We start from the raw sequence: 27,282 nt of genomic DNA, 5'->3' as shown, positions 1-27,282 counted from the left end.
GAAATAAAATGTTACCCAATTTAAACTGTTAAATTCAAAGACATTAGAGATGTTTCATCCAGGCATTGCTTTATCACAAATCATAGTCGTAGCCAAACACAACAAGACACAAAGCATACATGGATGATAGGAATCACTGCAATTAATGGTACATGTAAAAAAAAAAAAAGACAATGACCTTTAAAAACTCAGATATTTTTAAACATGTCAGGAGAGGGTGAGATTCAGAGAAAAATATAATTTGCAGCTCTTGCCAAGCTTGAAGTGCATTAAAGGAAAAGGCAGATTTAGCAAGTTCTGGTTGGGTAATTAAGGCTTTTCTCTGATTAATTAGTGTCATAGTTACTGGGGAATAAAGATTAGTAAGTGCAGTTAAATGTTGCAAAATCGATTGTACCTTTGGCTAGTACCACAATGCGCTCTCACAATATCATTTGACTTCTCACACAATCCCACCGACGTCAGTTCCAGTTATATTATCAGTCTGTACTTCATTGACCTTGCAGACTCCCATCCGGTAAATTCACAATAAAAGCACTTGTGAGGGGGGAATTTTGTACCATGTGAAGATGAAATGGCTTCATTACATCACTGTGTCACGCACGGAAAGGGAAACAAATCCATCAAGGAGGCCGTTGGAGATGTTTCCCAACCGCTGTTATGGGTGGAACAACACATTAAGTCAGCGGGTATCCAGTATCTTCAGGTTATCTCACTCCTGAAAACAAAAACGCGCGGCTGCATGTGGTGTGATTTCACCTGCCAATGGTGTGGTCTCAAAGGCCAGGACATGCCTCTGGGCCTAAGTGATGACGTTTGGTGACCTTAACGGTCAATAGGGATTTTCTTTTTCTTTTTTTAAGAATCTGAATGGAAAAAACAGATTAACCTATGTCAAAGTTTGTATCTGCCGGCTGATATAAACCACACATTTTTCTGACAAGAGTTTTCTTATGAATTATTAGTAATTCATAGTAGTAATCTGTTATTGATATATTGAGAAAAGGATCATCCCACCACCAGCATCAAACATTAATCTGGAGTCTGCTCTCATTCAAAAGCTGACTGATAAATCTTTCAGCTCATGGGCTGGCATTAGACAATAAGTAAATCTGAGTTAATGAAGTTTCCTGATGCAGCTTAATGTTTCTTAAATAATAATGTTTGAAAAGCAATATACCTAAATTTTCTGTTAGAGCAGGTATAAATATCAAATGCTGGTCTATTTTGGTGAATTTACCTCAAATATATATAGATGAACCAATGTGTTTTAATAATCAAGCATTGTCTTACCAGTTTTTAACACCATAAACACTAACCAGCTGTTCGGACAGGGACTGTGATTTGAGGGTTCAAATGCACGTTTTAAAAATATTTTATTACAAATCAGGCACACACCTGTACCACTTTTCAAAGCTTTAAGATCTCTATAGTCTAAGATGTTAATCCTCTTTTGGAAAATATCGGTTTTCTTACTGGAGCAGTATATAAATCAACCCAGAGTTATTTAAAACATTTTTTACAGGTGGTTCATAATATTTAGCTGTTTTTTTGGTTGTTTTATGGCTAAATGTTTCCAGCTTCCTACTATCTGCCTATTCAAAATAATTGTGTACTTTGAAAAAAAAAAATTAAATATTAAGTATTTGTATATTATCTTTACAGTGATAAGAGATAAGTGTGCAAATCACTGTGTAGCTGCTTGAAAATAAGACAGTGGATGACAGCTACAAGTCCCAGCGTATGCGGAGCTTCAAGACCAATGTGTTGTTCTGCCCTGCAGGTAGATCTGGTGGGGTCGGAGAAACTTAATAACTCCATGGGCTTCTCCATGTTCTTTGTTGGCCTCGGTTGCCTCACAGGGCCTCCTTTGGCAGGTGAGTGGATCCCGTCATGGAAAACCCTCAGGAGTCACACATGTACTAACCTACTTTTACAAATCCACACAATAACAAACGCGTGCAGTGCATATGTACATGGCATGTGCATGGGAAGGTAACGATGACATCACTTTTCTGAAGTGATTTGTTACACAGAGGGAAAGGTGAAATTTTTTACACGTGTTTCTGTGTTCTGTGTATATGTTGGTCCATAAGAGCTCCAGACAGTGAGTGAGTGAGTGAGTGTGTGTGTGTGTGTGTGTGTGTGTGTGTGGGGAGGGGGGGGGGGGGATCAGTGAAAGGGTTGACAGGCCTTTCTGCATTTATATTTTTTAGTGGGTTTGTTGTTGCACATTTTTACATGGCCCTGAATTCTTTATAGTGCTTCCAAGTTTGTCTGCCTGTCTGTGTATGCTGTCACTGTAGAGTGAGAAGACTAAAACGCACAGGAGAAAAACAACCTATAGTTAGTGCCGGCCTCAAGGCATACTGGAATTTGGGGTTTGGTTTGTGGAAAATGCATATAGAGGTTACTGGGTCAAATTTCACCATGCCTACAAGCAAGTTAAGTCAAACCTTTAAAATAACAGTGATCTATTCAAGGCAGGTTTGAATCACTTTTTTTAACTGATGGCAGATTGCCTCTGTTTATTTTAGAGAGCTGTTTCTAATCTTGGATGAGTTTTTTGTTACAGTGTTTTTATTACATCAGATTGTTGCAGATTCTTTCCAACAAACTAAAAACACACCAGTAAAATCACTCATCTGCGTAACTTCTGAACTGGTGTATGAGCCAGACCAGTTGTCTTCTTACTGTATAATAAATGGGGATATTAAATGATAAACACAGGACCTACACAGTATGTCTCATCACAATAAATACACATGCTCGCTCACACTTTTTGTCTTTGATTATGGGAGGTACTTGTAGGAAAAATAACTCTTTATGCTTTAATTGGTAACATTTGGCCCCAGTTAAAGTGAGGGGGCCTTGAACCTAGTGACATGGTCCCTGCTCACTGTGTTGAGCAATCCCCTCATATGGGTTTATGGATTTAGGGAGTTGAAACATGACTAATGACCCCCTTTTGGGGTGGTACGGAAATAGCATGTGGCTCTATTTACCATCCCTGCTGTTAAAGTGAGAAACTCACATTTAGTAAACCATTGGCCCTCCTTCAGGCCAAAGTATGTGTTATCCAGTTCTTCTAGTCAAGAGAACTAACTGTCTCAGCAGTAGCTGGAGTCTAGTCAGACCAGTTTTTTTATATAACGTAGCTCATTCAAATTCACCGGGTGGAAATGAAACATCGACGTCGGTCATGTTAAGAAAACAACTAATAACACAGGCACACAAAACTGTTACCAACAAACACTTCCTGGAGCATTCCCGAACAAATGGTCCTGAAATGTTGCCCAACAACATTTGCGGAACATTTCCCGACAAATGTTTGCGGGATCATTCCAACAAATATTTGCCAAAACATTTCCCGGGGATAATTCAGGGGATGTACCTGAACAAACGTATACAGAACAATCTTTATGGAACGTTTCCCTGGAGGTGCTTCCTGGGAAGAAAGAGTCAATATTTCCAGAATATTTCACGACAAAAGTTTGCAAAATGTTCTCCAACAAACGTTGGCAGAGGGTTCCCCATCCGACGTTGGCGAAACATTTGGCAGAGAATGTTTCTCAGCAAATGTTTGTGCAACGTTTCCCTGGGACTGTTTCCAAACAAACAAGACCATAACATAAAAAAGTTCCCGGTCTATAAGTCCCGGAACGGTCGCTAACAGATGTCCGCTAAGCGTTCCCTATGATTCTGAGAACATTTCCCAACAAGCATTTGTGAAATCCTATCAAACAATACCATAACACTTACAACAAAAGTTCCCAAAACGGTCTCTAACAAACATTCACGTAGTGTTCCGTAATGAACGTTTGTGAAACATTTCCCCGAGAAAGTTTCGGCGAAAACATTTTGTCACATTTCTCTGAGAAAGTATCACAGGGATTGTTCCCGATCAAACATTCCCATAACATTTCTCAACAAAAGTTCCCATGACGTTATCTAACAAACATTTGCATAGCGTTCCTCTTTGGACATTGGCAGAACATTTACCCGAGAGGGTTTTCCCAAAAACTTTTGCGGAACATTTTCCTGTTCCTGAACAATCACACTCATAATATTTTTGAACAAAAGTTCCCAGAATGGTCTCTAACAAATGTTTGCAGAGCGTTCCCCTGCAAACGTTGGCGGAACATTTATGTGAGAATGTTTCCCAACAAATGTTTGTGGAACATTTTCGTGGGAATGTTTCATTGGAAGGGTTTCCTAACAAATATCCTGTAATATTTCCAAATGAAAATTCCCGGAACGTTCTCCAACAAACGTTGGCAGAGCATTCCCATACAAATGTTTGAAGATCATTCACCCGAAACCATTTTACAGGAATTGTACCCTAAAAGACGTTGCCGCAACATTTCCAACAAAAGTTCCCGGAACAGTCTCTAACAAACGTTCCACAACGCACGTTAGAAGAACATTTAACCTAACAATGTTTCCGAACAAATATTTGTCGAATTTTTCTGTGGGAATGTTTCCTAACTAATATTTTCGTAACATTTCCCAGCAAAAGTACCTGCAATGTTCTCTAACAATCGTTCACAGAGTTCCTCAATGAACATTTGTGGAACATTTACCTGAGAACGTTTCCTGTGAGATGTTTGTGGAACCTTTCTCTGGGAACATTTCCTAACAAACAGTCCTGCAATATTTTCCAAAACAATTTCACTGGACGTTCTCTAACAATCGTTCACAGAGTTCCTCAATGAACATTTGTGGAACATTTACCTGAGAACGTTTCCTGTGAGATGTTTGTGGAACCATTCTCTGGGAACATTTCCTAACAAACAGTCCTGCAATATTTTCCAAAACAATTTCCCTGGACATTCTCTAACAATCGTTCACAGAGTTCCTCAATGAACATTTGTGGAACATTTACCTGAGAACATTTCCTGTGAGATGTTTGTGGAACCATTCTCTGGGAACATTTCCTAACAAACAGTCCTGTAATATTTTCCAAAACAATTTCCCTGGACGTTCTCTAACAAACGTTCACAGAGAATTCACATGCAAATATTTGCAGAACATTCACCCGAGAACATTTCCCAACAAATGTTTGTGGAATGTTTCCGGAATGTTTCCCTTGGAATGTTTCACTGGCATCGTTCCTTAAGGTTAGGTTAGGTAGTTACTTTATTAATCCACGAGGGGAATTTTTTTTTTTTTTAACAAACATACCCACAACATTTTACAACAAAAGTTCCCAGAACGGTTTCTAATAAATGTTCACTAATCATTCCCCAATAAACATTTGCGTGGCATTTACCTGAGAATGCTACACGACATTTCCGTAAAATGATGTTTGTGTTCCCCGGCAAATGTTTGTGGAACATTTACCCGAGAACGTGTTGCAACAAATTCTTGTTGAACAATTCCCAGGGAATGTTTCACTGAAAACGTTTCCTCACAAACAATTCTGTTAAATGTTCCAACCAAAATAACCGGAACATACCCTAACTAATGTTTGCAGAACATTTTGTGATCTAAATGTCTGTGGTTTACCAACAAATATTCGTAGAATGTTCCCCAACGAATGTTCTCAGGCCTAACAAATGTCTGTTTCTGTTCGAGTCTCTGGTATGGAATCTATATATGACCCTAAATCACTGAAAATGTTAGAATTCAGAGTTTTAACAACATCTTAAAAATTGTTTGTACAGACAGGTTTTGTTCTTCACCCTTACATCAGCACTTTTATCTGGTTTTCTCAGCTTGTCCCAACGTGATGTACAAATTAGGTTATGTTACTATATGTAAAAAAAAAAAAAAAATGCTCAGTGTATTCACCAATGAATTGACAAGTTTCTTACGGGTCCGTATGGTGTTTGTGTTTTGCAGGGTTCCTGTATGACTACACTCAGACTTACGATTGTTCTTTCTACCTGGCTGGGCTTTGCTATCTACTCTCCTCCCTCTCCCTATTCATGGAGCCGCTGGCTCAGCGCTGGAAGGCCAGCAAGAAACTGTCCCAGGCCAAGAGGGCAGAAAGCAGCTGTAAGACCAATGGATGCTTCACCCCTGACCGCCTGCAGAACGGCGCTGTGTAGGAATGAAATCCAGGGAAGGCCGTCAATCTTGAACCAACATGCTCATGTCCACAGGCCTACATACCTTGGAACTTGTACATTAATTTCAGCAGGAGCGTAACACAGGCCGAGGAAAAGAAGGCTGTGACCACAGTAACATGATGTCTGAGAACATTTAATAGTCAGGACGTTGGTGAATAGACGATTATGCCGAACCTTTAAAAAGCCAAAATTTTATTGTTCTGCGAAATACTTCATTCCCTCTTCTTGTTCTTATAAGAGGTACATGCCTAATCCTTCCATAAGACACTCAGCACAGTGTCTTATTAGCCAATTTACAACCATAACTTATTGAAACTAATTCTGTTTCCCAATGCAACAGCAAAACTGCACTGACTTTGCAGTAATGTCTCATCGCACATTAACTACAGCAAACCGAGCTATGCAGTTGAAAATCTTGTCTTCAACTATTTTTTTCTGTGATGTAAGCACATATCCATGGAGAAGTACTTTTACACCTAATGTCTTGGGAAGCCTTTACCTGTATCTGGCATCCTGTACCCACTGATATGCACTTTGGGCCAAGTTCTGATTATGCTGCATGACATTTCCTCTGACCTTTACCTGCCAGATAGTCAAGATACAGAGAAACCACATTATTGCCGCCTGCTCTTATGGCACAATGTGTAATGTTATATGAAGTCCAAAAGCAGTGATTGCTTGTTTAACAGAGAAAAATATATCTCTTTTACCAACAAGATTATTGTAGGCATGTGTTAGCATTTAACTGGTGTACTCACTATTAGCGACGCACACTGAAATTATTGTATTTATATCTTTATTATGAATAATCTGAACGCTTTTTAAATATCTGCATACTTTTATATAGGCACACCATTCAATCTTCTCAACTTTTTGGATACATTTCTTACTTTCAGCTTTTTTCTAATAGAAATTATTCTCCTGAATGTTCCTGTTATCTTTTGATATTTGCTCTTCCTGGTTAACCCCTTCATAATCATTCGTACTCTAGATACCACCCTTTGTACCTGTTGCCATTCGCTCTGTTTTTCATTTTCTTGAGTCACATTTGAAGTTTTATGCTTTTAGAAACCCAGAGGTTTTAAAGGGTGGACATATATTTGGCTGATGAATTCTGCCAACAAAACATTTAGGGGAAGTATGAATTTCAGCTCAACTTTCACATGGTTTTTACACCTTCACATACCCCGACTCTTCAGTTTCTTTCACTGGTTTCAAGTTTCTTTCACTTGAAACCAGTTACATGCCAACAGTCAGTTCAACTGCTTTTAGCTGCAAAAACACCTCCTGACATTGCAGCGTTCATATCTTCTGTTCAAACTGACACTGAAACTGCCTTCAGCGTGTATAAGTCAAGACACTTTAACTAATTGTACTCTTCAAAAGACTATTTGAACTGACATTCAGCCACTGTCACTCCTTACATGCCAACACTTAGGGTGAACACATTTCTGCTATATCTAGTGCCTCAGTTAAAACATTCATGGCTTTCCTTGGTCACTCTTAAACTGACAGCTTTCTTTTGTAGCGCTGCAAATGATGATTTATCTTCTGTCTTCTGGCAATTCAACTGCTCCCAACTTTTACCATTCAGCAGTGAGTTAACTTCTCAGTACTAATCTGAAATTCCAGCTGTAACACTTGAATTGATATCAGCCACTTTCAGCTCTGACCCCTCACCTCCTTTCAATGCTTACACTTATCATAAATTCAAACCTTTTTTGACACTTCATCTCCTTTAATCACATTTAACCTGTTTACAGCGGTTGCACCTGCAATCTTCTGCACAAGCGAGAACATGTCATTTTCTTGACACTTTTTTTTTTTTCTCATTATTTTTTTTTTTTTATTGTTATTAAACCCAAACCTCAATCGTCACCTTTTTAATGCAACAACTATAAACTACCTTTCTACTCTTGTGGATCACTAATAATAATAATAAACATTTAAATAGCTTAAATAGCACCTGCAAATAAAAGTCAATGGTCAAGTCTAGCTGAGTGCTTGTGAGCTGTTCTATGCAATTGCGGCACGCGCACGCACACGCACACGCACACACACAGATTTTCCTTTTACAGACTCATATTTTGACCATAGCAAATATACCAGTACCTGAAAGATGAATCGTGTTCAGTTGAAGTTTAAGTGTTTTCTACATATTGTGATCACAGTTGAGGGGTGATGGAGCTGATGGGCTCCTATGAACAGCAGGGTTTTCTGTGCTTTTGTGTGCGATTAAGTGTTATGTTTTCAACCTTGTATGTCTGTTAATCTTCGACGAACTGTGTTGATGGTTTGATGTCAACCATGTAAGTGCACGATGCCCCAACTGGACTGTTAAAAACTGCTCCCCAGACTTTACAGTGCCTGCAGGCAGCCAATTAATGCAATTTATAATGATATTGTGTTTATACATGGGAGATTATTGGTTGTTGAATCTTTTTTTCTTTTTTCTTTTTTTATACTGAAGAGGGTTTTGCTTTTTGAGTGGATTCCTTATTTTACACCACTGTTTGCCTTACAAGGTAATGTATCTTTAACTAACTTTCCTGTAATACCAGCCAAAGATCACATTAGAAACCTACAAACAACTTGAAGCTTAGTTTTAGTAAAAAAAAATAAATAGAGTGGACAATGTACTGTTGATAATTTAAACCACTATGACCACCCATTATTCAGTCATTTCCAAGTCTTAATTGAGTCCAAAGTCCAGTGATGGACATGGGACATGGGACATGGGCTTTGTAATGCTGCCCTCTTGTGGCAGAAGAAGGCTTCTACTCAAAGAATGCCATCTCAATTAGCACCAAATTATTCCCCCTCAGCTCGCTTTCACAATACTGAGCAAGGCTCTTTGTATTGTTTCTATAACGACAGTCATGCACAAAAGCTCTTTTTGGCTCACGAGTTGCATCCAACACCGGTATGCTTTTGTGATTTAGTGCCACTGAGTATTTTGTACCATAATAAATCTTTTATGAAAAGTATTTGATGCTTTAAAAGTAGATTTGGGTTGGGATAATTTTACTTGTTGAGTTTTCTGGATGTTCTAAGGAATTTTATGCTTGAGCAATATCTTGATGTAATTTTGATGTCTTTTTGGTAATGTCTCAAACACCACTGTTAAAGAACTGAGTGTTATTCAATGCCATTTGTATGTTTCTGTTGCAGCAAATGCATTAATGGGTGAAGCATGTATAGTCACTACTCTGGCTCCTGGATCTGTTGAGTGATTGATTTTAGAAAATATGCTTAACCAATCATAGTTATCCTGTTCCAAGTATATTTTTGAAGCTTATAACAGTGCACAAGTCAGCTGTAATAAACTGATGTGTGACTCAGTATGTTACTGTGTGATTCAAACAGCTCAAAGGCACCAACACCAGACCAAGAAAACACAAGTTACTACAAATTAAACATATTTTATTGACACATCAGTGAATAAACAAATAAAGTAGACCCCAACAAAGGCTTGTTACAGTGTTTCTCTAATATCCACTTCAAAGTGTTTCACATTTTACTGCATGTCATTTCAGATTGTTAGTGTACAGTTAGTCAAAACAAACTGGTTACTCACAGTAGGTGACACCTGATGATGTGTTTACTGTCCTGCAGAAAAACTGCTGTTCGGGAACTCTGTAGAAAAATATACAAACATGGTTTAATCTCGACAGTGTTACATTAAAAACAGTCGTAACAGTTTAAAAAAAAAAAAAAAAAAAAACTGTTTAAAGATGTTGTCAGCAAAAATAAGTACTTTTTGGGGAAATGTATGTGCTCATTAGCATAATGACAATATCCAAATTACTGTTTAGTCAGCATGGATAATATGAAAGTGTGAAACATGTCGCTTTTTCAGACATTACAGTAAATCAGATTATCTTTATATAATGTCATATTGTACATCAGTTTTCACGATTACTGGATAAAATTGTTTTGCAAGAAATAGTTATTATTGTCAAGTGTTCTGCTACATTTAATGGCTCAAAATATGTATACATCTAGTGACACTTTGATCAGTGAATACTTTATGTAGTGTTAGGCTTTGTCCAGATTTAGGTAAATGCGTTTCAGCGACTAACTTTAAAAAAAAATTATGACATTTGAAAGTTCCTTGTGTAAAGAAAGTAAAAAAAAAACTTGACATTTTCCTGTTTGTAAAAACAAAAACTAACCAGAGTTCAACGACTAAAATTATTTTATATATCCATTTCCCTCAAATTACAAATATTTGATCTCTTTAACAAAACATTTAAAATAGATTGATGAGTGAGCATTTAGGTGAATTCGCCCAAATACACCAGCAGCAGAGTACAAACGCACACTGTTTATCGTTGAAATGCCTGCTGCCAGATTAGAAAGCCAAGTAATGATTATTACAGATTGATCAGGAGTCATTTTTTTACAAGCTACGTTTCGATTGCTGTGTGTTGGATTTATAGGGTCCAGGACGGGGCCTTCTCCATCAATCAATTAATATCGTCCGTTTCATTAACTGGAAAACATAATCTGTAAAAAAAAAAAAAAAGTAAATTCTTGCACAATCAATAACATCCTCTATGAACAGGAGTGAGGGAGTCTTGGAGCGGACTGCAGCTCTTTGAACCAGTGGTGGAAAAAGTAGTTACTAGTAGTACTGTACTGTAGAAATAAAGTGTTACACAGAAAATGTTTTACATTACTGGATTATACTTTATCGTGCACTGATTTGTAAATCCATTTTATGTCCCAGCTGGTACAGGAGGGGGTTCGTTTAATTACTTTTTAGTCCCCAAGATCAATGACGTGTTGCTTATCTTGGCTTGTGATAATAGATCATAATTTATTTCATATTATTAATCAGAAGGCACTAACGGTGTGAAACAAATGTAGTGGAGTGAAAAAAAATCTATAGTTTCTCATGGTAATGTATCAAGTAATCCTAAATGGATATATACTCAGGTAAAGAAAATGTACATCAAAATTGTACTTGACTGCATATATATTAGTTATTTACCATCAATACTTGAAGCTATGTCTGCTCTGCTATGAAGGTATTATTATTATTCGTTTTTATTTACCACATGATATTAACCTTTCTGCTAATTAGCTTTTTCCATCAGTGACATAATCAATTATTACGTGAATGGTAATACTCATTTAGTTTAAATCTCTACTAAAATTGCAAAAAAACCACACAAAAAACACTAAATGTGCAGGATTATTTATCTAATCTAGACAGGGGTTGGTTGGGCTCAGTAGTCTAAAGTTTGCAATTATTGCAAAAAAATAAAAAACATGAATTTTGGTGTTAAAAATGGTCGCTACTTGAGACAATTCGTCATTGTGTTTAGCTCATTCTTAAGCAGCACTATATGCAATATGGTATTGTAGGCAGTAAATGTTCTTACACACTAGCCTTTGGGATTTATGCCAACTGCCATCAGTACAAATAACCTCAGTAATGACTTTGGCTGAAAACCAGCGTTACAATTTTGCATTTGTTATTGAAAAACATGTTGTGTTGACACTTTATACTCACCACTGCCGCCTCAGCCACCGACACAGAGCTGGCAGGCAGCACTTGTTCACCTTACTCACCATCATGTTGTGTCTATAACAGCTGTCGTATAGCGTTACCAGCTCTGTCCTGGGTGTCAGGTAGCTGACTGAGAGACGAAAGCAGGTGCTCCATGGTCCTCAAGATGGCAATGTTTCTCCGGTGAAGGGGTCCTTCTCAGCAAAGTGCACTGCATTTGTTTTCACACAAATAAAGCTAAAATGGATGGTAGGAGGAAATGAAAAACTTTCTTTCCTGTGTAAAGTGGCCTTAAACTGATAAAAAAAAAAAAAAAAGAAAAAAAAAAAAAAAAAGGGAAGTGGCAAAATAAACAGGTTTCCTAGAAGAATTTGAGGGGTGGGGTCCGCAGTCTGGGATCCTTCCAGCGATGTCAAAAAGGGCAAACATTTTGGCCTGTTCGTGTTTCGTTTCCGTGCTGCAGCAGACCTCAGATGACGATGGGACACAGCTTCAGAAAAGCAAACACACTTCTCCACTCGTCTCCTCGGAGAGGGTTCAATCAGAGGAGAACACAAAGACAGGGGGGCAACAATATTCCTAGCTCAGGTCTGGGCCAATCCTCTTCCCTGATACAAACATTTAGTCAAATCAAATCATAACTGGGCACAGTATAATAAAGACACATCAGCCCAGTGTTCAGCTCGGCCTCTGCAGTGAGACAGCTTGAACTGGCGATGTTACGGAAATTTCAGGGCGGTGTCACCCACAATCTCCCGAGTGGAGTGTGTGACGGACGGTCGGTGGTGAGCTTCCCTCGCCTCCTATTCAGAACCAGGAACAATGCACATGAAACCTTTAGAGTAATGACCATGGAAGACAACAGGATATCGGCATGTGCGGCTGTTCGCTCCGGCCCTCGCTTCCCAAACGGCACCGCTGTATGCACGTGTTTCACACTGCAAACTGGATTGGGGCTCCTCCATCCTGATCAGGTGTTGGCATGCCATCAGGAGCAGTTGAGGATACAACAGAGGATCATGAGGACGTGATTTTTTAGATGGGCGACTTAGCAGCACAGAACTGGCCTTTAAGCAAACAGCCATCCTCACAGGAAACGGGGGTCTCTCTTCACCGTTGCTACACAAACTGCAAATCGTCTCCCCCTCTCGAGTGCAGAAACAAACTTTCAAGTGACAACTCCTTCGAAACACAATAAGGTATGGCAGCTCGTTTCTTCAATTCACTTCCATCGAAGAAACATGTTTCCCTTCAAATGAACAATTTATTGATAATCGGTCACATTTAGTGCCCAAGCGCACTCGCAGGTATGTGAACAGCTTCGCATGGGCTCTATGGATTTTCCTTTCCCATGACATCAAAGTGTACATTGCTCAATTTTCCATTTAAAACAGAAGTCATCACAGGTGCAGATGGGCTACACAACTTAAAAGCTGCCTCATCAGCGAGGACTCACAAACACTAGGTTGCCTTCTCTGCAGAGGTCTTCAGCTCTGCATTCGTCTCCTCGGGAGTCCAAAGTCGCAGTGGGTGTGATGTTCACACGTACAACAATTTTTCCCACATATGAATGTTTTCAATACATATTAAACCAAACTCAGCAGGTTATAATTCATGGTGGGGTTACTACTGCATGACAAACATAACGGTAGCAAAACAAAAGAGGGTCAGTAGGCCTCGGGAAAATGTTGGCAAGCATGATTGAAATACTGTCAGATTTAGACCTCTAAAATTGAAATTAACATTTACTGTTAATGTACCTCTAAAACTATAAAAAAAAAAAAAAAAAAAAAAAAAAAAAAAAAAAAAAAAATGTAAAGACCTACTTTCTGAACAAATAGCAGGTTTGTTACTTTGTACCAGCATTTTTCTGATTTTAAATAGCATTTTTCTGGGAGGACCTACTTGTTTCAGGGAAATCAATGAAAGAGACCGTCAACTATCAACACAAAATCCTCGAAGCTTTTTTTTTTTTTTTTTTTTTATCCATTACTACTGTAGTTTTTCATTGAGCACGTTGCACAATCATTTCTAGGGTAGGGATGCACAAAAAATATTAAGGAAAAACTATGAAAAAGGTGTTAGTATTTGCTTTACTATCCTATGCATATTGTGTTACGGGCTGTTCCCTGGGCAGAGATTTCACATCTATTAGTATTCAGCATTCCACACAGAAGTTGACATGACAATTTAGTTTACCAGTGGACACACACCAATTCACTGTCTATCTTGCAATTTTGGCGTTCCAATTCTGAGGAACACAATACAAACACACTCAAATCCAAACAATGAACCTTAAAATAATTTGTAATTATTCAGACAGAATTTTGTAACGGAGGTAACGGAAATGTACGAACTGGATCTGGAGATGTTTTAAGCCGTGACCTTCACAATGTTTTCCAACTTGAAAAGTGAACGCAGGCTGACGAGAGTGACCTTTATCAAAACTTGAAATGCATTGTACACTTCTTCATCAGCACACCACGCTCCATTCACCAGACTTTTAAAGCGTCCTTGCCAGATTAGTAATACATGTAGCGCAACATTTGCTGAATTGAAAGTGGTGCACTGGTGGAGACTTGTGTGACACGTTTTGACCTTCAACATGTTTTTGTGTTTTCTTTTCTCCAGGGATCACCCAATAAACTTTCACTACAAAACGTTAAATTCAAAATGTCACGCTCAACTTTGTCTCCATCCACTAAAAAGTGATGATAGTTGAAATATTATTGCACCGTCATTTAAAACTTTGATACACCCTCATGTAAATACCTGGGCAGGAGGCTGACACAATAACACCACCTGACCGGTATAACGGCCCAGAATCAAATGGCACCATGTTTAGCTTTTTTAATTTTTGTTAACACTGTGTGGAAGATGTGGCTTCAACACTGTAGTTTGTGGTTTAATTGTAACGGAGGTGTTATGGTGTCCACTCCCTGGATAACAGTTTTTCTTTTTCTTTTTTTTTTTCACTTGTAGTAGAATTGTATAGTTAACATTTTAAACCTGTAAATGAGCCAAAAATGTTTCTGTTTGACTTATCTGTTCATCAATTAACCTGAAATTTAACAGATTAAATTGTATTCCTAAAATACTCCTTGTATTTAACCATTTCTCAGCATCCTGGCTGATTTACTGAAGGTTTAGGACTCTGACAGTTCATACACCCTTTGTAAAGTAATTTCAAAAACACCCTTTTAGTTTTGTCTGAGGGCGCTGTTTTTCCTTTTAGTGGATTACATGGCAACATACAAACACTCAAGAACCATACTAGTGTACCCCATGATGCAGAACACACAGCATGCAATAGTTACTGACATACAGCAGATTTTTTTTTTTTCTTTTTTTTTTTTTCTTTTTTTTACACCGTTTGAATTTAGTGTATTGGGATTTTTTTTTTTTTTTAAGATGCTCCCCGAACCACAATCATGACCAGATAGTCCTCTTCACTTTTTGCCAGAGCTTTGGCAGAGGAATCCAGGAACTGCTGGGAGAAATCACAGGGAGGGAAAGCATGAAGAACCCCCGTGTTGTCTTTATCTCTGCTCCCTCGCACAGGCAGGCTGATGACTCCAGCTGCTTGTTTTTGGTTGAGGTAAGACACCAGGTTGCGAAGTGGTCGCTGGGTTGAGACTGCAGGGTCAGATGAAGATGCATCCTCTGTGGTTCCAGGAACTGCCAACAGGATGGCGTAGCCGCCGGGACCTGCCACCTTGATGCGCCGGGACACCTCGTCGAGCTTGGGCTGGTCCAGCCGGAGACGCTGCGTGATCTTTAGTTCGCTCACCTGCCTCCCTGTTGTGCTGTCGACAAGCAGGTCACTGGCTACGTTGTGGTCGCCCTCCAGCAGGTGCATGTTGGCTGGGAAGTTGCTGTTCTTTAGCAGCAGCATACCCTGCCAAGCCAAACTGAGTTTGGTGCCATCTGGCTTGGACGGCAGGCCTCCCTTCAAACTGCTTTCGGAACGTTCTCTCTTGACGGGCCCTTTGCCACCATCGCCTGCCTTGCGCTTGCGCTCTGCAACTGCTGAAAGGGCGCCGCTTGAGGGTCCCTTGTCGGAGAGACTCTGGCTTTTGAGCCTCCGTTCAGCTCCACCTCTTTCCAGGCTACTGTGGCGTTCTCGTGCAGGTGAGGCTCTCTCGCCCCGCATAGGGCGCTCTGAGTCACTGAAACGCCCTCCATCTCTGCTGCTGCCTCCAGGACTGCCATCTGGAGAAGCACGTCTACGCCTTACTGTCCTCTCAGTGCTGTCGGGGGAGTGGTCCATGTGGCGTCCGTCCTCCATTACACGCCGCTTGCGTGCAGGTTCTCGTCCCTGTAGCTCTCGTTCCAAAGACCAGGGCTCCCGAGTCCGCCGCTCACGTTCCAAATGTTCCAGAGGCTCAAAGGGCGAGGCACGTACCCGTTCACGAATAGCTGGGTTTGGCCACTCAGTCCCAGGAAAGAGCTCTCTCTCCCTGAAATGAAGCGGGGGTGGAGTCCGTTCCCTGACCCGCAAGGGTTCAGGTGTAGCTCGGTGGACAAATGACTCCGCCACCATGTCAAATGGCGGTATTGGGAGAGGCTGTAGGAACTGCTGCTGGTAACGATGTTCAGTGTCTGCAAAGTCCACTCTAAGTCTTCTCTCTGGACCTCCCAGCGGGAAGCCCCTCATGTGTGTGCATGCTGCTTGTGCAGCATCTAAACTTTCATACTGAATATAGGCCCAAGTGTCCCCTTTTCTGTAATCAATGGTCCTTATGGTGCCAAAACGATCAAACTCTCTTGCCAAGGCAGCTAAAGGAACCCAGGGTCCAAGTCCACCCACCCACAGGCGTGTGGTGGGGGTCGCTTTACCATATCCTATCTTTATAGGGTTGCGGCCCACTATTTTGCCGGACATACTAAGCTTGGCACGGTGAGCCATGTCAAGGTTCTCAAATTTCAGAAATCCATATGTGCTGGTTTGCCCCCGTGTAGGCCTCTTAATGTCCACTTCTGTTATGACCCCAAACCTGTCAAAAGCCCTCCTCAGGTCTGCCTCTGTAACAGTTATGTCCAGGTTGCCTAAAAACAACGTCCTATTGGCTCTTTGGTCATCTTCCGGAGATATAAAGTCCTCTTCACGAAAAGCTGCTCGCTCTGCAATGAAAGCGGGACGTGCCCTCGCTTCAAACAGGGCAAACTCCCTGTCCCGCTCCAGTTCTCGAGGCAAAGGGGGCGGTGGAGGCGGAGGGAGCCGTCCCAGGGCCAGCTGCTGCAGCCGGTAGTCTCTGTATCCGAGTCCAGTGGGCGAGAGAGGTCTCTGCAAATGTCTGTGGCTCTGAGCGGCTGCGTACACGTCTCTCTCCACGGGGGAGCGGCTTCTCCTCCTGTTGATGTAGACCGCCTCGATTTTCAGCGGCCGGTCGTACAGCACCAGACGTCCCCGCGCGTGCTTGGCCGCCCTGGCGTCCTCCGGCTTCCGGAAATTCACGAACGCGATCCGCTCGTCGTTGCTGCGGCTTATCTTGACACTGACGTCCCCGAATTTCTTGAATTCATGAAAGAGTCCATCCTCTATGTCTTCGTCGCTGAGCTGGGTGCCGAGGTCGCTGATTTTAAGCGTCTTGTACTCACTCTCGGTGCTGGGCGGCTGAACGCGCTGCTCCCCCCGTGAAGCGGTCCTCGGTGAAGCTAAATCCAGCGTCAGGCTCAGGTTGTGGTTTTTACCGACCGAGCTGGCGGCAGCCGACTGACAGCTGTGATTATTTCCAGTCCGATTGTGCCCGTCGAAATCCCTGTCTCTTTTTTCACCGAGCAGACTCCGTCTCGTCGAGCCTCCGTCGCTTTTGGTCGAACTATTTCCATTATTGCTTCCACTGGAAACGGAGAGAGCCCCCATTTTCTTGCTGGTCGGGTGGCATCCTCCCCTGTCTCGAATATCGTCCAAGGCCCGGGAGCGTTTCTTAATCGGCGACCGCTCTTTACCTTTCATTTCAGTCCACTCAGAGTCGACCTTCGGGACACCTAGCCTTTTCTATTGCTGTTTTTGCAAATTAATGCAAAAAAAGTATTGAAATGAAAAAAGGATTTATTCACTGACCCTGCGGCAAAACAACAACAGTCGCCATTTTGTAGAGATTAACGTTAAGACCCGCCCATTCACTCTGATAGGCTTAAAAGTGGGTGGAAAACTTTAAAGCGCATGTCAATCACCCACTTGGGCATTTTCGTAAAGATTTTTACAGAGCTTTTCACAACTTTCTACACAATAAAAAAAAAAAAAAAAACGTAAATATTACACAGCCTAATGCGATTCAATTAGAATAACCAACACAATCTGTTGCCAGTGAGTTGAGTCAACACTACGGGCAGAAATATGTCACCCATATTGGGAGACACAAACAAATTCTATTTGAAGAACTGAATTTGAATTTTTCGAGATGAATGTGGAAATAAATAGTGGGCTTAGTGTCACATAAGCATCAAATACAGTTTCAAAGCAAATTAATTCAGTTTAAAAAAAAATACATTCAGTTCCAAGTTTATTGACATTCAGTTTCAAACTAATATATTGAATTTCAAATTATGCTACATTTTTGGATACAATTGTTCAAGTTGAGCAATATAATTTCAACAGTGATTAAAATTGTGTTTCTTGTGACATATGTTTGGGCCCATACACACCTCTTGGTCATCCTCTCAATGCTCAACATTATGACACAAAAATATAATATTCATTGAAAGATTTAAAGCATGTTGCAGGACTATTTGTATGAATCTTTTATTTAATCCATCCACAGTCAAATCACTGCAATATTATGGCCAGATTTTGTGACGTTAAAGTTAACCCACAGTGAAAGGAACAAGTGAAACCTTTTTGTCTTCAATTAGACCTAATACCACAAGGTGGCAGTATTTGAACAATATCTCAAAAGTACAGTAGCCTATGCCTCAAACTATAATGTATCAGTGCCTTTTTCAGAAAGTATGTGGACAAAGTAAGCTGATAACATGTTTGTCTTGATGTACATAAGTTAGGTTAATTGGACAAATTTTAGGTTACTATATTCCTTTTTGGAGGTGTAAGTTGAAAGCAACTTCCTGAACAGGCTGCTGGTGTTTGGCCTTTATTGAAGTTAATTCTCCTCTATTTCCAAGTTAAACATGGACTCAAAACATGCAAAAACAAACTAACACTTGACTGAGGTTGCCGTTTCTATCTATCTCTTTTTGCAACTCAATCTGGCACTCACGTGTTTTTTTTCCTGTATAAGATGAAGAGCTAATCAAATTTTCTACTTATAAATGTCTGAAAGCAGCCAAAAAACTTATGACAGACTTTATGTGAGCTTGTTGGTGTTAGCACGTTGTTTAGCTTAGTGGGACATGTTAAACACAAGTATCTGTTGGTTCACAATAGCTGCACTTTGAGGCCAAGATAAATCTTGTTGAGATCAAAGCTCAGAGCAGTGGCCAGCAGGCAGCTTTACAGATTTTAATGAGCATTAAATCATATTTTCAGTCCATTAATGAGGCCACGGGTATAACTTCCAGACTCTAGTGACAGTCTTCACCCAATGACCCTGACACACAAAGTGATGCTTAGTTAATAACTGCCGCCAGCATTGTGCAGTTTTAACTCAACATTTTTCTCTTATTTTTGACAAATCATATAAGCCCTTTGTAGCCTGATCTATTGAGTCAGTGTAGATCAAAGCTTACACCACAGGACTGTAACTTTAATGACAGCTTGATCAAAACCAATGGCCCCCTATTGTAAGATGAGGAAATACATTTTATTTTTTACCTTTTTTTTAGGTAGAATTAACCATGCTGCTAATGTAATACCGTGAGTTACTCTATTGCAAATGTCCTGACAGTGTTCAGGAATTAACACATCAAAATTACTGAGTCTCCTCTTTTGTTTATGGGCAGAAAGATTTGATTAACCTGTTTCGACTGAAAAAATTAATATCAAAATAAAGCATTGATTCACCATCTGTTATTTCTTCAGCTTTCCTAAAGATGGCCATCTCCTGAGTCCCTTATCCCTTTACTGACAGGTCTTCTTATCTTCTCTTAATCTGGGAAATAATCAGGGGGACTATGTAACTGCAGTAAGGGCTGCCGTCTCCCAGGGCTTGGCTGGAATTTGAAGCTGTGGGTGTGGAAAGTGTTTCTGATGGGTTTGTGCATTCTTCTATTGGAACCACATGTTAACGGCTCTCTCAAAACCCCGGCACAGACTCAGGGAATGGCAGCTAATCGGCCCCAGCATGGCTGTCATGGAGAGACAAGCAAATGTGGACACATGCGTGCTAGGCCACCTCCAAATGTGACCTGAACAGATAAGACCTCGACGCTTCTTGGATGTGTTTCCACCTGTACTTTTGCTGGCCACTTGTGGTCAGATCGCATATGCCCGAATTGAAATAGCCAAATGGAAACAGGGCCAAAGAGAAAAGAGAGCCAGCATATTCCGCCGAAAGCCATATACACTCCTGGGGAGTATGTGGAGCTCGGGAGGGCTTTGTCCACCAGTGAAACTCTTTTCTCAATTCAAGTTGCATTCGCAGTCAGATTGAAATGTTTGCCCATATGACATGAATATGTTGGTATTTCGTAATTTACACCAGATGGGATGGTATCATGCAATTCAATGTTTCCTTGACAATGAAGTAAATTGTTTGGGGTAAAGCACAAACATGGAGATTTTCTGAGAACAATTATTGGGACTGCATTTAGAAATGAGAAGCTGAATATGCTGCAGAAGTAGATTATGTAATTCTTCTTCTACACATGAATATACAGCTATTTATAAATAAAGGCAGAAAACAGATGACCTGGCTTCAGAGAATAATATTAGAAAACAAAATATTCCCCGGCTCACGGTAAATCCCATTTCTTCTGTTGAACTGTAACTCATTACTCAGATGGTCGGGTTAACCACTGATGCCAGATGTGAATGAGAAATGCCTGCCTCAGTGCACAGCCAGCCGTCTGTGGGAGGCTCTGTTTTATTATCAATAGTGACGTGTGGCAACTCGGTTAGCTTTTCACTAATGAACCTGCCACTCTCCCCTGATACATGAAGTGCCACCTGAAGGCTTCTTGAAGTGAAGCCAAGTAGGCTGCACATGCAGGGTCTCTTTGTGCCCTTCCCACACAGCAGAAATCTCTGTGTTTATGGTGACCACAGCCTGTAAAAGCATTTTTTCCTCACGGCCACATTCCCAGCTAAATATGCAACACAGATTTTTGGTTAGCTCTCATGGTTATCATTTTCTAAAAGATTCATGAGAAGGCTAAAATAATTCTGTCTGAAATTGTTTTTGTTCCATTTTTTCATCTCTTTTTCCCAAAAATAGTTTCCTACTGAATAAGACAGCTGATTTAGATGGAGGCCTTTATTACTGGTCATACTATAAAGCACAACAGACACGAAACAGTGATTAATATGATAATTACATTTTTTTTACATGCTTAAATAATTGTTCCTCTCTGGTCTCAGCATTGTGATATCAAACTAAAACTGGAAACAAGAAAGTTCCTATTAATACGTTGGGTTTCGTGCAAGATGCTCAAGTTGCCCTTAATGTTCAGGAATTTTCTGTTCCAAGATCATCTGAAGTGTGGAGAGTCTCCAAGTCAGCTTACATAAATGTTAAGAGGAAATATTTGAGTCATATGCTGAGGTGGGTGTGTACATCTGGGACTGTGTATGGTATGGGAATCTAATATGCTTTGGCTCAGTCAGTGCATAATGAGGAGCTGGCTGGCACTGTTGTGGTCATGTCGGCCAGGAGAGGATACTGCCTGGCTCTTTGGCTTTCATTCGCAGCGCCACCAGGCCTGTCGGCTTGTATTCAGTCTCAGGCCCCTCAATGGAAGGGGACCCGAGGCCTCCTGGGAAGCTGTGGAGCGAGTAAAGGCCGTTGATGCCTGGATGGTGAGGCGGGTGGTGGTGGTGGTGTGGGTGGCCGGGGGATGTGGGCATGCCCATGAAGCTCTGCAGATTGCTGTGAGGGTGAGGGTATGGACTCATGCAGGATGAGGGGATGGAGTCAGGTCCTAGGACACAGCCAGCACCTGCACCTCCGCCTCCTCCTGACGCCGCCCCTGGCCACAGATTGCCCTGCATCTGGATGGGGAGCAATTAAGGACAGGACACATTTTGAATATTATTGATTGAATGTAGAAATGCATCATACCACACCAAATCAAGATACAATATCAGCAAAGGTGAGATTAAGTTTCATCAGCTTTGTACTTGCAAAAAAAAAAGTGAGCTCTCAGCAGGGACAACGATGTACCTCTACTACTATAACATGTAGGTCATGTGAGTTCTTGAGTGGCCTACCTGGTATGTATCATGGCGAGGGAGAAGAGAAATATCATATGTAGCAGCAAAGTGGTTTCGGACCTCCTGAATCTTCCCGTAGCGTTCCCGTTTCCTCCACTTAGCTCTACGATTCTGGAACCAAACCTTTCAAATACAAATAACAGGACATTTTCAGAAGACAACAGGTCTTTTAATGAGGCTATAAACTCTCTTCTGCATAATTATAAAATGAAAAAGGTGATGTAGTTGCCCTAACACACCTGAACCCGAGCCTCAGTGAGCTCCGTCCTCAGCGCCAGCTGCTCCCGGGCGTACACATCAGGGTAGTGTGTCTTCTGAAACACTTTCTCTAGCTCCTCCAGCTGAAATGTGCTGAAGGTGGTGCGATTGCGACGCTTCTTGTTCTTGCCTGATAGGTCAATGGAGTCAGCGATAGAGTCGCCTTGTAGACCACTGCCTGGCTCTTTCAGCTTCCCACAACAGTCTGTGCCAATCCCAGGATAGCCAATGGGTTTTGGAGCTCCTTTCTCTCTGACTGAGGCAGGAACAAACACAGAAAAAGGCAGACAGTTACTTGAAAAGAAAAATCAGACGCAAATTTGACCATTTTTATCTTCATTTTATCACCATCGACATAAAGGTGGATAGTTTTAGACTGCTGTTGTCTTTAAGATGCTAAGGGTGTCAAATGTGCAATCACCAGATTCTAATTTAGATTTTAACATTAAGTTTGAACTTCTGTCAAATATTACATGTAGTCTCTTTCACTGTGTTTGTCTGGAACTCATTATTGTTGCAACCCATTTTGGCCCGGACACTCTTGGAAAAGAAATGTAATAAAAAAAAATGTTTTGGATCTCAGTAATTCTTTTGTGGTTCAATACATTTACACAAGATTAAAGTAAAGTTTTTACATTTGGTTCATACTGGTTAATTTCTTTTAAAGAGTTGCCAAAAGAGTTGGGCTACGAAACTTAGTAAACAATTTAACAGCCTTTTACATGGTAACACTGACAAAGATTCATACCTACAGCCAGCTTAAATTTCTTTTGAAACAGAAGGATGAAGAGATCATACTGCTGTGGAGAAAAAGCTCAAGTTGGAAACCGAATCTCTTTTCAACAGTGCACACAACTAAATGATCAACCACTCCCATTTTCACTGCGAGAGAAATTATTTAAATTGTTTTTTTTAACAAGAGCAACCTCTGGATATGATTCTGGCATATAATGGTTACATTTTGAGATCAATACAATATAATTCTACACATTCCCACAAAACTAAAACAAACATAAACTGGGTATCGGATGAAACACGTTTGTAAGGTATGACTGAAAACCATGAATGTTTTTCTTGTTTCTTATTTTGATTCTCAAATTAAAATGGCTAAAAAAGGCCACCTGAGAAATGCAACAGACACAAGCAGCTCTAATTCAGATTTAATTTGATTAGGCTAGACAAGCCATATTTAGGCAGTGAACCCTCAATGAGTTGGCCTGAATTAAACCCACAGGGCAATACGTGGAAAACAAGATTTGATTGTGGTAATACAGAAAATAAATTTTTAGGGTCAACTAAACTTGATGGGAAATTAACTGAATGTCCATGACAACATATCAACATAGTGAACAGGACAACTGCAGCACTGAAATGTATGATGGATTTATATCTGTTAAAGCACATGAAGGTTTGAGTTAATAATATGCATTCAGTCCTTTACATTCAGCAGTAAGGGAAAGTCTGAGGGCTTTATTTTCCTTCCTTTTAACGGACCATGGAACAGCCTGCTCCCTCCCGCAGTGTTTGGATGTTGTTGTCTCTGTTCATTACGTTTAACCCTGAGCTCCAAAACAAAACCACTCTCCATCTATCTGCAGGCACTAACTCACTGGGGGCCGCTGAGACACTACTTTGCTATTCTCTTAATTCAATATGGGGCCCAACAGAGAAAACTTCTCATTGCAACATTAATTTCCTCATGTCCATTAGATTCAACCTTACAGCACATGCAGAAAATATTCTCAGTTGCAAATAGGGGCTGTGCCCGCAGCCCCTATTTGCTTTTACCTTGTCAAGCACCCACATCCGCTCTGCCTCCACTCCAGTGTAACTGGAGATCTATGCGAAATCGCAGTAAAAGGCAAATAAGGGATAAATTCAAGACGTATAGGCAGGAATATCATGCTGTGAGCAGGAGAATCTATTGTAATGCACCGTAATTGTTGTGGAGGAAATTTAAATGGTATTTTTATAGGCCTTTTGTTCTGGACATTAACGTTTTTAATTTAAACGGTGCAGCCTTAATAACATGTGGTTCAGCCTGCTTCTTCAATGGATATCGAAGTTTTACTGCTGAAGTTAGAAAAGCACATGAGTAATACAAATAAAAATGATTCAAATTGATGTGATCTCAGCCTCTAAAAGAGGATGTAAAGGTTTGAGTTGTAAATTTGTAAGGGACTGTTTGCAGCATATTTCTGTATCACAAAATATAAAATTATTAAAAAATGTATTGTTCCTGTGGACAGTTTGTCTAAATTATACGGCTACGCCATTCATATAAAAATGTTTTGTTAGAGACATTAAACATGTTCAAAAGAATTGCTAAATATAGCAAATAAAGTATAACACACAAAAAAAATTATAAATAAAATTAACACAGTTCAATTTTAAAATTCGTCAATGAGTAAAATCCAAAGAAGCAGGAGACTGCTGACATATACGATGGATTTGAATCTAAGGGGACCAGATACCAGTTCTTTCTACAAACTGGTCCCCCTTTTTTTTTTTTACAAATAAATTTGAAGCCCTTTCTGTTAAATCAAAAAGTAAGTTTGCATGGTAAAAATCCAAATACTAATTATAAAAAAATTATGAAATCAGCTAATAAATAAAAATTAATTAAAATGTGTTTCAAATCCTGTTTTAGCTGCAAGAATTCACTGTGAAAAACAACATTGAAAACTAAAATGAAACTAAATAAAAGGTGTGAAGCTGGTCAAAGGGTTTTTCATGTGTTGTCCCACCATCATTTAACTTTCACCCCACTGTAGACAAAACAGGAAGAAGTGTCCGCCTGTGAAGAAGTAGGAGCCCGAACTCAAAATGTCACAAATGAAGAGTAGTTTGGGTGGGTAGGTAGACAGACACACACACACACACACACACACACAATATCTATTGTGCACTTATATGCAAACCCCTGCACCATCAGTTATGTACAGTAAATTACAAAATAAATTAAATTGAATCTCAAAACTTTTGTGTGTGTGCCCGTGTGTGTGTTGGCGGTCATGAATGTGAGACAAAGAGACAAAGGAAAGAAGAAACCTTGCATGCCTTATCTAACTTAGAATTTAAAAGAAAACGTCCACTTTGAAAGAGGACAGCTGATATTGTTATTGTAAGTAATTGTGGAAAAAAATCTATTGAATCTGTTGGCTGTCTTTGGCATTAACTTGAATGAAACTGTTGTATATTATTCTGGACATAGATATCACAAAGTCCTTATCAGCGATGATATCCTCTGTTACTTTGGAGAATCATCAGCACCAATAAACAAAGTGAAAGACCACATAATTTCTTCAGGCTTCAGTTCAACATATACAGTCGTTAATTTTCTTCCCAAGATGGACATTTGTAGGCTATTATGTCTGACAAAATTTGACCAGTGCACACGTCTGCTTGCAAGGCAATTCTCTTGAATTTTAGACTACATGAAAAAAAAAAAAAAAAAAAAACGACTTAAGAGAATGAGAAACAACTGAAAGAGTGTCTTTAAATGTTAAAATACAAAACTACAAGGCTTAGTTTTGACCTAAAGTCTAATGACACACATGACTTGTTGCCAGGCTGACCTTTAACCTCTCTCACTTTACATCAAGCGCTGTCAAGTGAAAGAAAACTTGTTGACATTTTTATCCAACTTTTCTTTGCATGAACATAAAATCAAGTTTTATATTATAGCTGGAAAGACATATTTACAGATCGTGTAAAAAGCGGTGTACTAATACAAATTTGGAAAAATGATCCACAGATTTGTGTCATTTGATTTCTTACCAAATAAAAAGACATTGCAAAAGGTAAGGTTTTCCTCAGACTCGATTTCTTCATCCACCGATTATTATTTTACAATCGCTTGTGAAGTGTAATAGCAATTTTATGTTGGAAACGTCTTAATGTAATTTAAAAAAAAAAAAAAAAAACGACTGTATAGGACTAAAGAAATTTAGGCGTAAAATAGGCTACTTTTTAAAACTAACACCAATTAAAATCCAGACCCCGCTGCCAGTCAGTTGTGCTTAGTTTAAGACAGTTAAGACACAAATAAAAACACTAAATGGACATTATAATTAATAAGCTAGAAGTTGTAGAGATCTTGTGTTTGCTGCGACTTTTAGGCTATTTTACGGTCTGCGCATTTCCTCAATCATTTCTTTTTAAATCAACAGTCACATTCTCTTTATCTTACCTTCCGTGTTGTTGTCATAAAACGCCGGCTTTCCGCTTATCGTCGCTCCCTTCTGATCCTGGTTTATACTATCCAAGAACTTGCTGTGTTTGGACGGTGAACCGGGCGGATTCACCGGGGCAGAGCCGTGCGTAAAGTCCGTCGCCACATCTCCAAACCTCCCCATGGCGGCGGCGTACAGATCCCCGCGCAGGCTGAGACGATGAGGAATAGGAGGAGGAAGGTGAGAAGGTTTATGCAGCTCATTGCACGGGAGAAAGGACCCGGAGCCGCCGTGCTCCAGTCCCGGAGAGCTTGCCGGCGTCCTCCTGCTGGTCTGCGAAGAGAAAGGCAGACAACTCTCCGTCTCCATCTTACGGCTCCAGCGGACAGTTTAGACAACAGCGACTGGGCGCTGTTAGCGTGGGCGCCTGAGTGAGAGAGTTTTTTTCTTTTCTGTGTTTTGGTCAAGTGGGTGGGATTTAACAGATCAGAAACAAAGACCCGTGAAACCGGGGATTGGGGTGTGAGTGTGTGTGTGTGTGTGTGTGTGTGTGTGTGTGTGTGTGTGTGTGTGTGTGTGTGTGTGTGTGTGTGTGTGTGTGTGTGTGTGTGTGTGTGTGTCAGAGAGAGAGAGAGAGAGAGAGAGAGAAGTTGTGAGCATGTTTTAGGTCTGTGTGTGTGTGCGTGTGTCTTTAACAGTCTGATATAATCCGCCAAAAATTCAATCACACGTGGTTTCTGTCCCTGCAATTAACCATTTAATTCCTATTTCAGATACTGTTATGGGCCTAATCAGCAAATCAAGCAGGACAAGAGAAGCAGACAGAAGCGTTGCAGTTTACGCAAAGAAGACTGAATACATTTTACGGGCTAAATTAAATACTGTTAGTTATTTATTTGATTTGAGTCACATGTTTATTTAATTGTA

At 40.2% G+C, this 27,282-nt stretch overlaps 3 protein-coding genes across 4 annotated transcripts in view; 1 reads left to right on the top strand and 2 right to left on the bottom strand.

The window, feature by feature from the left end:
• slc16a4 (solute carrier family 16 member 4) overlaps nt 1–9,418 on the top strand; it is a 30,367-nt gene extending 20,949 nt beyond the window's left edge. For both annotated transcript variants that reach the window (XM_069140065.1, XM_069140066.1), the window contains 2 exons: nt 1,784–1,877; nt 5,845–9,418. In XM_069140065.1, coding sequence (XP_068996166.1) covers nt 1,784–1,877; nt 5,845–6,053 — 303 coding nt within the window. In that variant the 3' untranslated portion in view covers nt 6,054–9,418. The remainder of the gene's footprint in view (nt 1–1,783; nt 1,878–5,844) is intronic.
• A 62-nt stretch (nt 9,419–9,480) lies between these two features.
• rbm15 (RNA binding motif protein 15) lies at nt 9,481–17,679 on the bottom strand. Its single transcript, XM_069140064.1, has one exon. The coding sequence runs from the start codon at nt 17,549–17,551 to the stop codon at nt 14,999–15,001; it is 2,553 nt and encodes an 850-aa protein (XP_068996165.1). The 5' UTR covers nt 17,552–17,679; the 3' UTR covers nt 9,481–14,998.
• Nucleotides 17,680–20,941: 3,262 nt separating this feature from the next.
• alx3 (ALX homeobox 3) lies at nt 20,942–26,824 on the bottom strand. Its single transcript, XM_069140912.1, has 4 exons — nt 26,373–26,824; nt 22,162–22,436; nt 21,920–22,045; nt 20,942–21,700 (listed from the first exon to the last, which is right to left on the bottom strand). The coding sequence occupies exons 1-4, from the start codon at nt 26,722–26,724 to the stop codon at nt 21,350–21,352; spliced, it is 1,104 nt and encodes a 367-aa protein (XP_068997013.1). The 5' UTR covers nt 26,725–26,824; the 3' UTR covers nt 20,942–21,349.
• Between the last annotated feature and the right edge of the window lie 458 nt (nt 26,825–27,282).

Source organism: Embiotoca jacksoni, unplaced genomic scaffold (genome assembly GCF_022577435.1).
Source record: "Embiotoca jacksoni isolate LCO1_2020_lvr unplaced genomic scaffold, fEmbJac1.0.p SCAF_9, whole genome shotgun sequence".
NCBI classification, from domain to species: Eukaryota; Metazoa; Chordata; class Actinopteri; family Embiotocidae; genus Embiotoca; species Embiotoca jacksoni.
The sequence above is the reverse complement of the archived record's forward strand: the minus strand, read 5'-3'. Positions and strand labels throughout refer to the sequence as shown.

Bases quoted from the DNA above. Each gene is read 5' to 3' on its own strand.
- rbm15 (XM_069140064.1), bottom strand. From the start codon at position 17,551: ATGAAAGGTAAAGAGCGGTCGCCGATTAAGAAACGCTCCCGGGCCTTG.
- alx3 (XM_069140912.1), bottom strand. From the start codon at position 26,724: ATGGAGACGGAGAGTTGTCTGCCTTTCTCTTCGCAGACCAGCAGGAGG. The intron at 22,437-26,372 runs GTAAGATAAAGA...TTCCTGCCTCAG, and splicing joins TTATGACAACAACACGGAAG to TCAGAGAGAAAGGAGCTCCA. The intron at 22,046-22,161 runs GTGTGTTAGGGC...TGTATTTGAAAG, and splicing joins TCACTGAGGCTCGGGTTCAG to GTTTGGTTCCAGAATCGTAG.